The sequence below is a fragment of the Lutjanus erythropterus genome, chromosome 1 (genome assembly GCF_056507025.1).
Source record: "Lutjanus erythropterus isolate fLutEry1 chromosome 1, fLutEry1.hap2, whole genome shotgun sequence".
NCBI classification, from domain to species: domain Eukaryota; kingdom Metazoa; phylum Chordata; class Actinopteri; order Lutjaniformes; family Lutjanidae; genus Lutjanus; species Lutjanus erythropterus.
In genome coordinates, this window is record NC_139317.1 from 36,682,467 (window position 1) to 36,697,989 (window position 15,523).

General features: G+C 39.9%; 1 protein-coding gene across 1 annotated transcript in view; it reads right to left on the reverse strand.

The window, feature by feature from the left end:
- Positions 1-643: 643 nt before the first annotated feature.
- chst8 (carbohydrate (N-acetylgalactosamine 4-0) sulfotransferase 8) overlaps positions 644-15,523 on the reverse strand; it is a 253,883-nt gene continuing 239,003 nt past the window's right edge. Inside the window, exons 3-4 of the mRNA XM_084721082.1 lie at positions 7,443-7,480; positions 644-2,275 (exon numbers count right to left, since the gene is read on the reverse strand). Of these exons, the coding sequence (XP_084577208.1) occupies positions 1,166-2,275; positions 7,443-7,480 (1,148 nt within the window). The 3' untranslated portion in view covers positions 644-1,165. The remainder of the gene's footprint in view (positions 2,276-7,442; positions 7,481-15,523) is intronic.

Consider the following 15,523-nt stretch of genomic DNA (forward strand, 5'->3'; position numbering starts at 1 on the left):
CATTAATCAGTCCCTCCAGGATTTTGCAGGCTTGTTTTGGGAATGTTGCAGCTGAAAATACCTGATTTCATGGCAGCTTTTCTAAAATATTGTGATGCAAGTTGCAATGTTTTTAGGCGTATTTTGCAATGAGATTTTGGGAGCAAATTAAAATTACAAAGTTTGTGCAAAAAGTTGAGATTTTTAAAAATCACAGGCAACTTGTTATGGTGAGAATAAAGCTGCACTGAGTGTCCCAAGTAACTGTACCAAAAAGGCTCAGGATTACAAAAATTCTCACAAAATATGCTTTATTTGTAATTTGTCAGGGGTATTCCAAAAATTATTTTGGAGTTCAAGCTCCATAAAATATGTAAGTGCACAGAGCACTGATAAATATTAATAACAATGACAAACCTTGTGTACTTTTCAGTACCCGTGACAAAATAAAATAGGAATCATGAGGGAGTACCCTCATTTACAATGATGTTGAAAGACAATGATGTTTGCGCAGGGGACTGCTATGATTGGTCAAACTTGCGGGAACCAAGATGATTGGTTAAACTGACAGAAAAGTTGTTGTGATTGCACAGAATTGCAAGGTTGTGCAGAATGATTGGAACAATTTTCATGATTCTTTTGGTATGATTACTTTAAAGGTAGGGGCTTACATAAATATTGTAGTGTAGTGTAATGTATACGGAAATCATTTCTGAGTTTAGGAATGTGAGTGGAACTTATGTTGAATCCCACCCACGTGGCATCTATGTTGGATCAAACGCTAAAACACATTTTCAAATGCTATTTGACTCACAGTAAGGCACAATTTAAAGCCTGTTGAAAGATAATAAACTTTTTTAGAAGCATAACATTTACCATTTTAATACTCTACCTCACCATTTGCCAGCAGTGAATAAATAACTTGCATTTCAGAACTACTTTGAGTATTTAAGATGACATCACATGAACCTTTTCATCTCAGAGTTGTCTAAAAAGTAAGATAATCTGGTAGAAATGTATTCATAAAAAGCAGCTTTTACGAAATTCAGAGAAAGTTTTAGTCTCTGATCTCTCTGCTTAGATGCAAAGATCCATGTGAGCATGTGGGTGAGCCTTTTTATGTTCATGGTAGAGATGTAGGCGTAGTGGAATGTGACTGTGATTCAAGCGTCTTGATAGGAGTCAGTTAATATAAATCTTTAAAAGGCTTGGAGTAGTTAAACATCAGATAGTCCATGTAGTAGAAGTCGTAGACTCGCTGTCTCTCTAACGTGCTGACCTGTGAAAAGTATTTTTGTGTGATCTGCATAGAGGTCCTCGTGTCTGTTGGGTTCCTGTCTTTAAAACTGGGCAGCGTGATGTTGGGTGGAGCCCCAGTCAATCGCAGCACAAAGTTGGACTCCTCGTCCATGTTCTCAAACTTGCCGATGAAGTCGTAGTCTATGAGACAAGGGTTGCAGAGCTGGTTAGCCTGCTCCCAGTGGATGTCCATCCCCACAGGCCGGTGGACATCCAGCAAGTACTGAACAAACTCCTTGAACGTGACCCCGCTGCCTGTCTTCAGGGCCGCCCAGGACGGGTTCGCTCTGTACTTGGAAATGATGGGTTTCCCAAACAGGGAGTGGTAGTAGTTGTTGGGATTCTCAAACTTGTCCCTGTACGCCGATACCATCCTCTCCATGGGCTCTCGGACAAACATGACTTTGGTGTAGGTCTCCAGACGGTGCATGATTCCCTGACGGTCAAAGCTGTCCAGTGTCTTGAGATGGTGGCCGTAGTGGACTGTGTCGTGCTTAATGCTCTGAGCGTTGGGGGCCTGGCCCGCCAACACCATCAGGGTCCTCTTCCAGTTAGAACAGCCTGCCTTGGGCACCTGACAGTACAACAGCTTGTACTTGTCCTCCACATAGAGGTGTTTGACGTGGTGACGTGTGATGGTTCTGGAGATGCTGCTTTTGTACTTGGCGCAGATCTCTTTCATCAGTTGCCGGCGTGCTTCCATGATATCAGGGGAAAAAGAGCCCAAGGCGGAGGAGGACGAGGAGACCGAGGGTGAAGAAGAAGGAGAGGAAGAGGACGAGGAAACATTACTGTTTTTGTGATTGATCGGGGGACTTGTTTTCAGCAATTTGCGCTGTCTTTTAGAGACATGAAGGGAGCCAATGTCCTGCTCCCTAGACCCTGGGGTGGCTGTCTGTCTGCTCTCCTCAAAGTGTGGGAACTGCATCGGAGGGATTGGGCTGGACAAGATGCCTTCTGCAGATTTGCCTCTCTCTCTGTCCTGTGTAGAAAGAGTCTAGAAAACAATGAATAACAACACAGGTTGTAGTAGACAGTAGCAGACATGTTTGGATTAAACACATGATATTGTTTAGTGCAAAGACACAGAAATGATACTTTTTACAGTTTGTGATAGTAAGGGCATCATGAAATCATGCATGAAAAAAGATTAAATGCATACTTCATGAACTATCAGGAATGTACAAGAATGGTATTTCATGCATGAATTAAAGTAACAACATCAATTAATGCAACAACTAAGGTATTTAAATAACCATGATTTTATTTCTGTTCGACAACTTTTTACGAATGTTTATTGCAGCAGCAGAACATAGTAAGAGTTTGGCATCTAGGCTCCGACCTCATCATTCCTCGCAGATTGTGTTTGCATAGAGATATCGAGGAGTGATGAATAAATATCTGGGACCCCCTGTTGGAGCCTGCAGGTGGATGCTGGGGTGGCGTTGGGGCTGAATGAGCAGGCAAAGCGGCAATGGCCTTCACAGGCAGAAGGAGAGATGGGAGGTTTTAGCAGTTTAAATAGGCCGCCCGACTGGAAAGGTGCGTTTGGTGTATTCTACAGAGAGTGAGGCATATCACATGCGATTGCGTTGCAGCTCAAGTCGACTGCCTGAACTAGCTCGCAGGCATCGCTACATTAATGATGTTCATGTCTTCTTCATAGGTAAGTCTGCAGTTAAAGGAACAGGGCAGCAGTCATAGCAGTGCACATGTATTCTGATGGATTTCCAAGTGTTGTAATTGTAATTGTAACTGAAGCATTACTTTTTTTATTACTTCATCATGTTTGTGATTTTTTAACTAAAGTGACCTGGTCCATACTTGATACTGGTAATAACATCTTATTACTGCTGGCATGAAATGAAATGCAATAAGCCAGTTGTTAACAGAACGTGTGCTGGTGTACACTCGTGTAATATGAGACAAATGTGCCATGAGATTTTGTGACAACCATGTTATTACTGCAACTATACAAAAACGTATGAGTGACTTTTTAATTTACTATATCAGTGCTTTGTACACACTCATTTCCCGAGACAAAGGCAAATTCTATACCCTAAAAGTCCTCTACAAGCCTTCTGTCAAAGTGAACCCCAGGTTTTGCCATTTCTGCAGTTGCTGAATGGCATCAGCCACACCACAGACAGTGATGTAGCATGGTGTCTTTTCTGGACACCTTCAGACTTTAAAAAGGAGTTTCTCACGCTGTTTTCCATAAGTGGCTGACATTGTAGACTATGACTAGATTGGAGACCCATTCAATCAGAAATTCCCAGCAACACAGTCAGTCCTATGACTCCATCTTAAATTTTGTGACATGTCTGGTTTAAGTGGATATGCTGCTGCTGTGATGTAATTTTGCGATAAATTTTTTATTTACTTTGTCATTAAATAATGCATGTGTTGTAGTTGTTTTAAATTAGTTAAATTTTATTTGACATTTGTGAATAAAAAATAAATGTTTACAGACTGATAATGTGTTACAGGCTATTTGCTCAGGTATGAATATAGCTGTACTTTGAGATTTTTGGGGCACAAACATTTCGAAAACCACTGTGTTAAGCAATAATGGATTGGTCTGACGATAATTTGATGATTAAAATACCTTAGTTGTTGCATTAATTAACATAATGTTATTGTAGTAAGTAATTCATGAGATACTGTTAATTCATGTATATTCTTGATAGTTCATGAAATATTAGATGGATGAATTCATGCACCCTTACTATAAAGTAATTATTTAATGAGGTGGTAAATCTGTTCTGTATTACCAGAAACAACCATATTTACGCCACATGTTGCCTGCAGTACTCAAACAGACCACTTGATGGTGCTGTTTCACTGCACCTTAAACAAAGGTCTAACTTTGTTACATGCAAATGTCACACTGCCCAATGCCATCCATGACCTATCAATAAACTGAGCTGCAATATCATATAAATGTCTTATAAACACTTAATGGGGAATCTAAATTAGAATCATCTACTGCCTGATTAGCATCATTTGATGCCCAAGGCAATCATGCATTCTGACATTTTATTTCAATTAAATGCTGTAATGGCATCATAAAGCCAATGGACTGGATGTATAATTTTAATTTTACAACAGACAAGGTGATGAGACCATCATGAATCTTGGCTCATCCCCCTTCTGACTTAAATGGCCGTATTCTTTCATCTCTGCAGGGACATCTGGAGGGAAGAGAAGGAAGGAGTGGTTCCTCGCTGTCTCTTTAATGTGCAAGGCGAGCACGGGGCAGCAACCTATACACCAGACATCACGCTCTTCAGCATTTGCACTGACGTGAGTCTCTCATTGGTGCTGACGATCACAGCAGAGACGAGAGCAAGCAGAGGTCAGCCGAGAGGAGATACAGTAGTACAAGAGCTCCGTGTCTGACATAGAAACCTACTTTATGGATTGTGTTGGAGTGTTGGACTCTCTTCATCTGACACCTGTGGGTAACAGTGCCCTCTGTGATCATTTTTTTCTAGGGATGGGCGATACTAAACATTTTAAATTTCATTTTCTTTCTGCTTTTTGTTACAGCTTAATATGATACTGATCATTTCTTAGATGAGTATGTAATTTTTCAAATTAATGGTCATACTAATGGCTATGTAACAATTGTGCTATCAATGAATTCTGCAGTTTTATATATTTTATATTTTGCCCCCTGCCCCCTCATCCCGACTTTGGGAAGCTCATGCAGGCTGCAGGAAAACTGCAGCAACACAAGATGAGCGCAAAATTAGAATTTGTCAGCTGACACTGGGCGAGAGGCAGGGTTCACCCTGGATAGGTCGCCAGTTCATCGCAGGGCTGACACATAGACAGACAACACTCACACTCACATTCACACCTACGGGCAATTTAGAGTCACCAATTAACCTAGCATGCATGTCTTTGGACTGTGGAGAACCTGAAGAGAACCCACGCAGACACAAGGAGAACATACAGACTCCACACAGAAAGGCCCTGCCACAGCCAGCTGGGTGATTCGAACTCAGGACCTTCTTGCTGTGAGGCAGTAAGTTAATCAGCTTTTTATAGCTGTCAGTTGTCTGTCAATGTAAAGCTGAGCCTGTTATCCTGACAAACAAAACCCCACTGCTCAGAAAATACAAAATTATAGAGTTGTAGTTGTAGTGACTGCCTGCCATACTCCATTAACATACTGCTCAATTTAACCATGATAAATTTAGTCCAAATAAATGACTCATAAACAGACACTAACTCATTCGGCAAACATTCAGCATTAATTTGAACTATAATTAACATGAAACAGGCATACATTTCAACTTATCATACAGATATATGTCATCAAAAATGCTATTTTATTACTTACAGTAAATATATTCCAGGTTTCTCACTTAATTTAATTCATTACAATAGTAAATTTGACAACACTTTTTTAAAAATGTTTGTTCTAATCAGTGTAAAAATGGTCAAGTATTTTATGAGAATACTGTGATGATCCACAGCCATGTGAAACACCAACTTTATACAACAGCACTGAAAACATTTGGAAGTGATAAAGCTACCCACGTTTTGTATATATAAAATTTTATTATGGGATACCCTAAAAACTTGGTATTTCACCTGAGCTTATGTTCTGCATCACAGTGTCTGATGGCTCGCTCACAGTGTATCATCTTGTCACTTTTTGGATGAGCTAGGAAAACCGTAACCTAAAAAGCTGTTTATTAACCTTTTTGCCTTTACCCCAAGATTAAACAACACACCTAATTCATAATGGGAAATTTAAACAGAGGTGATTTTTTTGTGGTCCTCAAATTATGTAACAAATGTAACCACAACCAGGCATCGCACTAGAAATACAGTGTAAGTGTAATGTAAGGTAGAATCTTGCATTAATAGATGCCCGGTCCAAAAGGGCTTACAAAACAAGCCTTCAGACTTGACATGCATTAAATAAACTGATCTCATATTGTATGTTTGTACTGAGAGCATGAGATGAGATGGTCATAGAGCTCGCTGGAGTGTGCACTGCTGCATCCTGTAAAACTACCCATCTAGGTGAAATACCAAGTTTTTAGGGAATCCCATTTTAATAATGATATATTTTTTAAAAATAATCAACACATAATAAATAGGTCATGAGTATCAAAGTATCAGTCATGCAGAATCAATCCTCACATCCTGAGTTTATTTAAGCCGTGGAGCATTAACCTTGTTTGGTTCAGGCACATGTAACAATTCCATTAAAACTTGTTCTTGTGCAAAAACTGTCTAATAATATAGGAACTGGCCCCAGAATGCAAAGTTGAATGGGTGCTAAGGGATTGATTCTTCATTTATATATTATAATTGTGTGTATCAGAAACTCTATCACCAAACTCTGTATTTAATCTGACTTCACTGTTCTGTTCTGTAAACGTGACATCGATTGTAAGTCTGTCGATCCTTTTTGGGGAGTTTTTCCTTACTCTTTTGAGGGTCTACAGGATAGGGGATGTGCACACTGTACAGACTGTATTGTCTTAGATTAGCCTATTCTTGTATTGTGATACGGCATAAATGTTCTTCTCTGTTTTTAAAGGCTAATTTAGTTTCTGAACTTTCCAGACAGTTCTAGCTGTTGTATTATTTGCTTTTACCCACTTAGTCATTATGTCGACATTACTGATGACTATTTATTATGGTACTTGATTTGTACAAGCGCCCCAAATTTTTGCACTATTTGAGAATTTACAGTATTACTGATAGTATTAGTATTATTAAAGAAATGTGTATATTGAATTATATTATTTAATGTGGCATAACTTATTTATAAGCCATATCGCCCAGCCCTAAATCAGAGTTAGTTGTCATCCAGTAGCTACATGTGTCTTTTGTCTGTAAACGCTGGCTCACCATTCATCCAGGTAGGATGTAAACTATCAAACTCATAAGTGTCTATACCCTGTGTCTATGTGTAAGTGAGATCACATCCCGAGGAACCTAAGCCTGGTTCAACTGGGACCGTTTACTCAGTAAAGTCTGACTGGCTGAATGCTCAGTGTGAGGTCAGCCTCTCTACACAGATGCTATCAGACACGCTGAGAGCTACAAGGCTGACAATCACTTTTTTTGCAACAGATAACAGTTGGGAGCAACCTGTGTATCTGTGTTTTGGGGGAAATGGAGTAAACACGTACCTCTCTGGACTGCCGTGGAGTGCTTCCAAGCTTCACGCCTGGGGAGAGAGAAGAGAAAAGAGACAAGAAAATCAACACTTAAGTAAACAGCATGTATTTTTGTCCTTGTGGAAGAGAGTGAGGGGCCTCCGCCGCATCAGAGGCTGCAATAATTTAACGCTTCCTATCACTTAGCACGTCTACTTTTGATCCCAAGGAAAACCACCACTGATCAACTAGTCCATGGAGGGAAGGCAGGTAGCTCTATCTGTGTAATGAGCTGCCACAAGCATGAAAAGTTGGTAAATGAGTTGTGCTCCCTGTAGCAAGCACTGAGGATGAGACGGGGGAAGGAAGCATCACAAGAAAGCGAAAACGAGACGCTATTTGTTTAAATATGGGAGGAGAAAAACAGAAAGAAAAACTGAGTTTGAGTTTTAAAGGGACAGTTCACCCTAAAATCAAAAATATATATTTTCCCCCTGACCTGTAGAGCTATTTATCCATCTAGATTTTTTTGGTGTGAGTTGGTGGAGTTTTGGAGATATCAGCTATAGAGATGTCTGCCTTCTACCCAGTATAATGACACTCAGCTTGGCTATTTCCAAACTATCTATTTCCAGAAATCATGAACTGACTGCTCCAGATAATTCACAGACCTTGCTGTGAGGAGTTTCATGTAGGAACTACTTTCTTTCAAATAGAAATGAAGTGCTTCTGGCAGATTCTACTGCAGAAAAAAAGTAGTTCGCACACGAGACATTGCTGTTGAGTTTATCTAATGTATTTTTTAGGCCTTTTCGTTGTATAAGCTGAATGCCGTCTAGACCCCTTACATTAAAGACAAGGCAGACATCTCTACAGATAAAAATATTCCACATTCACAATAGGTTGCAACAAACTATCACATAACAAACACCATATGAAACCAAACATAAAGGTTAAACTGCTCATCTGCAAAAGTGATTTCCAAGTCCTTTAAAGAAAAAATGATGCCCTCATAATCTCACACCTTTTGAAAAGCATCCAAATCCTCCATCTTCACATATGCTCTAACCAGACTATTAAAAAAATATGAAACAATCAACCTTTGTCCTCTATTCATTTTGTCTTTTCTTCTTAAATATATTGTCTGGTGAAACAGGAAATTCAGCACTCAACTTTTTTTTAACAATAAGAAAAATCAAATATGAACATCTGTTTGGTAAATTTTTGTCTGAAAGACGTCAATAAAGTGCAAAGTGCTCTGAATGAGGACATCAGCCTTGAACATTGTACAATACGATGAATGGTCTCTCTGACAGAACAAAAAAGGACACTCGTCTGAAACTGCAAAATTTATCACTGAAATAAATGCATTCACTGCAACGATTACATGTAAAATGTGCTATTGCAGATCACCAGTGTTTCTGGTTAATAGTGGTTTATAAAGCAAGCTCCACACAGGTTTTACTTCAGATTGGAATAAGTAAGTAATTCCAGAGATACCTGAGATGTCTGCCCTTTTACTTAAGATAACCAACACAGATTGTTGTGATGTTCAGGTAGGAGCTATTTTCTTTCAACAGTAGAATCTACTGGAACTTTTGTTTTTACTAGAAAGAAAATAATTCCTACATGAAACTGCTCACAACAAAGTCTGTGGATTATCTTAAGTAACCAGATCATGATTTTTGGAAAGAGACGCTGATTTTGAATTATTCAAATATACTGTTCATTCTTTTTTTGGGTGCTTTGAGCACTGCAAGCCAAGTGGCATTTAGTCCCATTATATTGGAGAGAAGGCAGACGTCTCTGCAGCTGATAACTCCAAAACAAACCCAGGTGGATAAATAACACAGCAGGCCAGGAGAAAATATGTATTTTTAATTTTGGGGTAAACTCTGCCTTCTTTATTTAAGGCCTTGACACAACACTGATAAAGTGACTTCCCATTCAAAGAATACAGTGACATCTGTACGTGACGGTTCACTTCCAGTAGAGAACCCAGTTTTTCACAGTCTGTGAGTTGTAGCCTGACAGAAAGAAAGAAAGACAGGAAGAAAGAAAGAAAGAAAGAAAGAAAACTGAGGCACAAAAAACAAACAAACAACAACCTGTGAAAGTTTGGAAAAGATGCAGTTTGCAGACCAGAGGAAAGATGGAGAGACAGACGAAGAGAAAGATACAGTTTGTTGAATTTCCAGAGGACAGCAGGAGAGTGATAGAGACGTACAGATTGGTTTTGTGGCAGCCTTGGGGACAGGTGGTATGTGTATTGGCAGATGTGCGGCAGCAGGACAGACGACGTGTTTAGTGGTCTGTCTCCAGCTGGACATCTCCTTTCCTTAGGTCCCCCCCCCATCCTCCTGATATATAATCAGGCTGACAGCTCTGAGTGGGGCTGCATGGCTGCTGATGGGGGGAGCGAAGACACCTCCGCCTGAGTGGCCTGTCACTTCCAATCTGAGGGTGGAAGTGATGGGAACCTGCACGGGAGTGGGGGTGTCAGGGGGGGCTGTAGATGCAGGCCACAACCTTCCCTAAGTGATGAGATCTGCAGATCCCCATCTAACACTTAAACACGCCTCAGTGGGGAGGGAATAAAAATGTGTTGCCCAGATGCAATGTTGTTTCAGATTAGTATGCGCTGGAGAGCTCAGTGTTGCTGTCTGGCTCTGTGTGTTGAATCTTTACTTGTCTTCATTCTTCTGAACGAGACGCTGGAGGAGGAAGAAGAAGAGGAGTGGGCTAAGGAGGTGGCGTGTGACATTTTCTAATCTTGTTTGGGTGCCGCTGTGCTATTTGATCTCTTAACCCTAATGATAGCTCATGTAGGATGTGCATCTTTGATATCAGTTTACATTGGCGCATGTGAAATGCATGAATATTTATCACAACACACACAGATGCCATCGCCGGGGAAACACATCCAAGCGCAACAATAGAAACGCTCTTTCAGTGTCTGCTGTTCTGAGCTGATGGAGCAGCACAAGCCCCTTGTAGCCCTGACCATCTTGTCAAAACACACACCTAGTTATCGATCCTGAAAGCCACATCAAGGTGGTAATTGAAATCTCCAAAGGTCTAATTGGTTCCTTCTGAGACGCGTTTTGTCTGACCGTGGTTACAAGTTTGTCACAGCTGTTGCTGTCAATACTGTCACACTTTCCCGTTCCATGTTGCACTTTGAAGCAGAGTGAAGTTTTAAAGGGACAGTCCACTCCTAAACCAAAAATACATAATATTCCCCTGGCCTGTAGTGCCATTCATCAGTCTGGATTGTTTTGGTGTGAGTTGCGGAGTTTTGGAGATGTCAGCCGTAGAGATGTCTGCCTTCTCTCCAATATACTGGGACTAAATGGCACTCAGCTTGTGGTTCTCAAAGCACTGAGAAAAAAAAAAAAATCAAAACCATATCTCTTTCCAAACTGGACTTTATTTAAATTTAATTAAAGTAATTCCAGTTGATTCTACTGCAGAAAGAAAGTCGTACATGAAACTACTCACAACACGGTCAGTCATGATTGTTGGAAGAACACACTGGTTTTGAATTTTTCAAACGCATTTTTTGGTGCTTTGAAACTGATTGCCATTTGTTGTCATAATACTGGAGAGAAGGCAGACATCTTTATGGTCAAAATCTCTGCAACTCACACCAAAAAAAATGTAGATGGATAAAACAGGCCAGGGGGAAGATATGTATTTTTGATTTGGGAGTGAAATGTGTCTTTAAAGCCTTTATTGTGCAAGTCTGCTGAACCTCTGACAGAATTCAAAGTAAAATGCTCAATACATGTACTTCTTGAATATTTGACCTTTATTTCTATCATCTGTTCTGCGAAGGGAAAGGCTTTGAGAAACAGGAATAATAAAATGCAGCAAGGTTACATTAGATTCAAACGTGTAAGGCATTGAACTGAGAATACAGGGCACCCAGTTGTCCTGTTCAGCTCTTTGTGACAGATGTGTCTGTTAAAGTTGTTTTGAAAATGAATCTGACATCTACTTGATTAAATTAGATAAACCCAAGCTTTAAAGTCTGTCACAAAAAGTGTGAAAATTACTGCTCTGCAACAGTCTCTCAAGTAGGGACCAAAATTACATTTCATGAGAGGAACATTTTTCCATAATAGACTATAACTGAAACAAGTAATATAACAATGTAAACTGAATTTCAGGGGGATTTGTAAACATCATTTATCTCTGTAGTATCTATTTGGTTGAGGGTAATAGTTGCTGTTTGATTGCAATTTCACACTCAGTCAATTCCACTCAGTATAACTATGCTATTGATTTTTACTGCTGCGTGGTGAAACGGTGATGAATTGTTAGACTGAGGTTTCATCTGTTCAATGCAGAAAATTCACCCTGGTAATTTCACATATATAGATGTAAATAGCTACAGAAGAAGCCCAGTCTTTTCCAAAAATAATTGGACACACTATTATAAACACCATTAATGAATTTTAAATTGATAGGTAGATGGATTTTAGTTAATAGTTATTTATGTAATTGCTTCCTTGTGTGCGTGTGCATGAGTGCGTGTATGTGTGTGAGTGAGTGTGTGTGAGATCACTGGACCTGCAGGTGGTTTGGAGCTAATCATTTTTTCATGCACATTCATGACTGTATGTTGAAGGAGCTCTGTGATTCAGATTTAAAAAAAAAAACTTCATAAACATGTTACTCAAGAATTCATAAACCAGTTATGACAAAATTACACACAAAAAATATCTAATAGAATGAAAGGACGAGGTTAGGGACAATGTATGTGGAGGTCACATTAATGCTGACAGTTCTTTACAAATCTCCACAGGCTGCATCTGGCAGTTGTGGTGGCATTGCAGTAGGTGCTTCACCCCCTTTCGCATCACTGCACATTGCACATTACATTGCATACTTATTAGTGATTAGTGAACTTAATGGCGAAGCCTAAGTGTTGTAGTTAAGTGTGTCCTAGTTAAGCTACTGAATTTGAGTGAGAACTGGGAGTGAGAACATTTTGTTTGTAAACATTATCTGTCTGGTTATTGTAATTTAAAACTGATTAAAAACATTATTTTAATGTTTGTTAACAGTAAAATGACTGTAAAAACTATTTGCCATGTATTACTGATGGCCATTTTAAAGTGTTACCAAATATTTTGTAAATCATTTTTTTTCTAAGGTGTAATTTGGAGGTTGGTTGAGAAGCATTAAAGGTTTATACTGTCAACAGGTTGTTTGTTGTTACCATAGCATTCACAAAAAGGATTTTCAGCAGCACTAATGGAGACATTCAGGATTAATGCACCAATGGGGAATGCTGTAATGGGAAGAAAACAGTCAACCAATGAAGCTGAAGTTGTTTTTATCCCCAGACATGAAATGTCAAGCTGTCGTCTTTTGGAAACTCCAAAGTTTTGTGGTAAACTCACACATATAAAATGCACTTCTCACAGCAGAGATCAAAAGAATCTCTCTGAAATGTTTTGCTTTGATTCTCAGGTATTTCACTGTAATTTTTCTGATGATAGAAGCTGATTTAAAAGCAGTGTAGGCTCCTGAGCCCTGTCCTCTGTTGCCCTCTAAACTAACCTTGAGCATCCACCTCTCTCTCTTAGAGACAAAGGCGCTGAATATTCATGCGGACGACCCCGCATTACTGCAAGGATCCATATAAGCAATGGCCACATCATTAGCAGATCCATTATCATCCTTCCCTCTCAAAGACCCTTGTACAACTCTCTAACAGAGACACACATCAAACATCCCTTTCCCTGCCACTGCCGCGCTAAGGAGGAGCAAAGGACAAAAACAATGTGAAATAATGAGCTTGTTAAGTGAAGGATTGTGGCCCCTCTGTTCCGGGAGGACTTGTTAAATGGCGGGTTTTATCCAGAGACAGGCCAGGAGGGTGCTAGAAGCCAGACAAGGCGTGTCCTCCTCCAGCCCACTATTCAGGCTAGGCAGTCATGCTGCGCCACCATAAACCTTTCATCAGTCATTCAGCACACTGAGCCACTGTGACCCCAACCAGCTGCACTCCCCTCTCTACCCAACAAACCACCCACACCTGCACTCTGCACACATGCTCCTCTTCCACTTGACTCTGTGTGGGAATACAGGGCGCTGGCATGTCGGTGTGGTTTATCAGAAGAAAAAAGGCTTGAGAACAGAGGTATTAGGCTCTAAGCTCTGGCCCATTGATGTTTTAACTTGTTGTGGTGAGAGATAAAACGATGTTGCAGTTGGTGCTGAAATCCTTCAGGACGGGGCCAGAGAGCAGCTGACGGGGAGGAGGAGGTGACGGGTGAGCAATCAGTGATTCGGGATTGAAGATGTGCTCTCAGAGGCTCTCTCTCAAGACCAAACACGGACCATCCAAAAATTTTTTGTATTATGATCTGACGACTGGCTCGTGTTGTGAAGGAAGTCTTGGAAGAGTTAAGACAGTCTTAAATGTTCATAACTCAAAGAACTGCAGGTTTGGCCTCATATCACTGGGATTCAGTATTAGAGAAGATTAATGCCAGCAGACGTACTGTGATTTCATTAATTAACATGCTAAATCTGAACTGGTGAATATGAGACAGTCTGTCCAATCAGAGGCCTAGGATTCAATTACACAGGGTCATGAGCTGACTGGGAATTCAGTCCATATTGGACAATTCTGCATGTAATGATTTACGTCTAATGCCCAGTGGTGGAAAAAAAAAAGTATTTACTTACTCAAATGCTGTATTTGATTGCAGAATTTCTTTGGCATTTTCATGCCTTCATCACAGACAGAAGAGAGATGACAGGAAATGAAACAAAACCTCCCAGCTCGACTCTAGCATTCGGGTTTCACCATCAACTTTTCATCTTTGCTGTTACTTCTACTTTGCTTTTGTGCAGTTTATGTTAGGCTACTTTATATTTATCCTCCACATTTCTGAAGCAAATGCGGTTCTTTTTACCCTATGACATTCACCTGATACCTGTAGTCACTTCTTACTTTGCAGATTTTACATTTTAGACACAAAATATATGATTACCCTATGTGATCTGATGTATTAAACTACCAACAGTAGATGCAATAGCTAAAATTGAAATGCTGCTTACATTAATTACATTTATGTATCATCATCATCATCATCATAAAAATATAAAACAATACATATATAATAGTATAAGACTCATTCTGAGCACTTTAGACCTGCAATAATGTTTTTGGATACAAACTGTGAATACAACACTGACCTATCGTCAGCTTCTAAGTTGATATGGTGAACTTGGTAGAAAACAGTTCGCACATCCAGCAGATATGGATTCATTTGAAGATGTATCAGAGGATGCCTGATGAATCTCGCCTTCACACTCTGTTTTGGTCTCCACCGACTCCCCAGGCTAATACCTGGCTCTTTAGCTGCTAAACATTGCATTATGCACACCAGCTAGTCTCTAATTATGACTGTTTGGTGCTGGGCAGGTTGTGTGCAGCGTTCTCTTTTCTGAAAATAGCTGCACGAGAGCAGTGAGACTGAATCTTGAATTTGAGAGCTGAGGAGAACTGCAGTTGAGTTGAGTGGTAATTTCCTCTTGGTTTGTTTTGTGCATTTTTCTGCACTACTTGAGTAATATTTTAAACTAAATTACTTGTGATGGAATGTTTTTGCATTGTGGTATTACTACTTTTACTTCAGTAAAGGATCTGAATACTTCCACCTTCGCTGCCAAAGCCAACACTCAGTTCCGATGCAGGAAGTTGTGCTCAAGTTCTAATCTGCTGATAGGGTTGGCTGTCAAACCTTCTCTTTGTGCTTGTATGCAGACCAAAATATTTGTGCTGCTGTAGCAGAGATGCTATTTTCTGCTAGCTAGTTTATCACTAAGTCATACTTACTTTTCTAGGCACTGAGATATCTGGTAAATACAAGTTTTCGGTTTTAACTTTTCAGCTCAGTCACAAGAATTCCCACTCTCCACCTACTGGAGTTTTTACTGATGGAGCACAGTGCCATGAGCAAGCAACTGGCATCACAAGACGTGCCACCTACAAAGGTTATGAAGCATCAGAGCTGAAATGTCTTCCTCTCAGGCCAAATGACAAAGCTGTGTCATTATTGCTGCATTTTTGCATGGTGATAGCTTCTGTG